Source organism: Diaphorina citri, unplaced genomic scaffold (assembly GCF_000475195.1).
Source record: "Diaphorina citri unplaced genomic scaffold, Diaci psyllid genome assembly version 1.1 scaffold2682, whole genome shotgun sequence".
Classification (NCBI taxonomy): domain Eukaryota; kingdom Metazoa; phylum Arthropoda; class Insecta; order Hemiptera; family Psyllidae; genus Diaphorina; species Diaphorina citri.
The window spans coordinates 28,109-30,141 of record NW_007380099.1 but is presented as its reverse complement, the minus strand read 5'-3'; the positions used below and the strand labels follow the sequence as shown (position 1 = coordinate 30,141).

Below are 2,033 nucleotides of genomic sequence, written 5' to 3'. Positions count from 1 at the left end.
TATTCCAAAGAAAATTCAACAATTTCAGGGCCCTATTCCAAGAGCATTTTTTAGGAATTTAGCGGTGGCGGGAATCGAACTCGCCACCTAGTGCTGGCAAACCGGAAATATAGAATTCACTTCGTTCGGTGAAATGAAAAACAGGTATGTCTATGTACCTACATAGTACTGCAGACAGACAGAAATGCGAAAGCTGTTCTGTTTGTATTAAACATGAGAGAGAGGGAGAGAGAGAGAGGGAGGGAGAGAAAGAGAGAGAGACAGAGAGAGAAGGAAGAAGGGAAAGAGAGAGAGAGAGACAGAGAGAGAATGGGGGAATAGAATTCAAAGAGTTACTTTCGAATTTGAATTGCTAATATCATATTTTAATCATGTTGTAGACATTTCTCTCTCTCTCTCTCTCTCTCTCTCTCTCTCTCTCTCTCTCTCTTTTCCCTTTCTCTCTCTCTCTCTCTTTTCCCTTTCTCTCTCTCTTTTCCCTTTCTCTCTCTTTCCCTTTCTCTCTCTCTCTCTCTCTTCCGTTTTTCTCTTTCTCTCTCAAATCTCAAAATTTCCATCTCGTTTTCTCTCATTGTATTATTCTATTATCTCATACTAGAACGGACCCTGACCTCAGTAAAATCGTAAATGCTCTGGAACAGGGTACCAGTCTCAAATCACTGGGATATGAGGACAATCAGTTTACTCTTGAGCATGGATGTTTGTTACGAGGGCAACAAGTCGTGATTCCCTCTGCACTCAGGAAGCGTGTCTTAGATGAATTACACACTGCTCACCAGGGAATAGTAAAAATGAAGGCGCTTGCCCGAAGTTACTGCTATTGGTCAGGTATGGATAAGGAAATAGAACGTGTAGCTCGTTCTTGTTCAAGTTGCAGTGTGAATGCGAATGAAAATGCTAAGGTAGAGGTACATCCCTGGGAGTTGCCAGATGGTGCATGGCAAAGAATCCACATAGATTTTGCCGGGCCTATCAAAGGACAAATGATATTGGTGATTGTGGACGCCTATAGTAAATGGACAGAACTATTTGTCACGAAGACTACAACTTCCACATGGGTAATTAACAAGCTGAGACAGTTGTTCACTTGTTTTGGATTACCGGTGACCTTGGTCAGTGACAATGGCAGCCAATTCACCTCTAAAGAATTTGAAGACTTCCTCAGGGAACAGGGTATCTCACACTTGACTTCTGCTCCTTATCATCCCTCTTCAAATGGATTAGCAGAGAGGGGAGTGCAAAGCATGAAACAAAGTTTGAGGAAAATGTCAGAGGATGGTGGAACCTTGGAGTCCAAAATTCAGAACTTTCTTATTCAATACAGAAGAAGTCCTCACTCTTCTACAGGGGTGAGTCCATTTGAAGCAATGTTTGGAAGACCGATGCGGAATACCCTGACCTTGATGAAAAAGGTACCTAAAAACACATCACGCAACAAAAGATGTGTAAAGCGTTCTTTCCCGATTGGTACTATGGTTCAGTACAGAAATTACCAACCCGGTCCTAAGTGGTTTGTTGGTAAGGTTGTTAAGAAGATTGGTCAGTTCAATTATTTGATCAAGCTGAGAGATGGATCAACCTGCAAGCGACATGTAGACCAGATGAAGAGGTCATATGTGAACTCTATTCAGGGGGGAGTAATGTAGTATACATTTTGGGTGGTTTTGGCCAGCTCATATTCTGAATGTGACTTTCTGATTTCCCAGTCTTGTATCTTGCTCCAATAAAATGATCATCGTTCCTTTTCTTGAAATGTAACCTATTCTGTTGTTCTTAAGAATATAACACTATTCTATTCTATTCTATTCTATTCTATTCACATTCTAATCTATTCTATTCTAGCTACGTCTCTTTCTCTCTCCCTCTTCCTCTCTCTCTCTCTTTCCCTCAAGCTACGTCTTTCTCTCCCTCTTCCTCTCTCTCTCTCTTTCCCTCAAGCTACGTCTTCCTCTCTCCCTCTTCCTCTCTCTCTCTCTCTTTCCCTCAAGCTACGTCTTTCTCTCTCCCTCTCTCTCTCTCTTTCCCTCAAGCTA

The 2,033-nt window shown here is 41.9% G+C and overlaps 1 protein-coding gene across 1 annotated transcript; it reads left to right on the top strand.

Annotated features, from left to right (window-relative positions):
- Positions 1 to 791: 791 nt before the first annotated feature.
- LOC103519350 (uncharacterized protein K02A2.6-like) lies at positions 792 to 1,646 on the top strand. The gene has a single exon (XM_008484438.1). It carries the CDS (start codon positions 792 to 794, stop codon positions 1,644 to 1,646), a length of 855 nt encoding a protein of 284 aa, XP_008482660.1.
- Positions 1,647 to 2,033: the final 387 nt, after the last annotated feature.

Bases quoted from the DNA above. Each gene is read 5' to 3' on its own strand.
- LOC103519350 (XM_008484438.1), top strand. From the start codon at position 792: ATGAAGGCGCTTGCCCGAAGTTACTGCTATTGGTCAGGTATGGATAAG.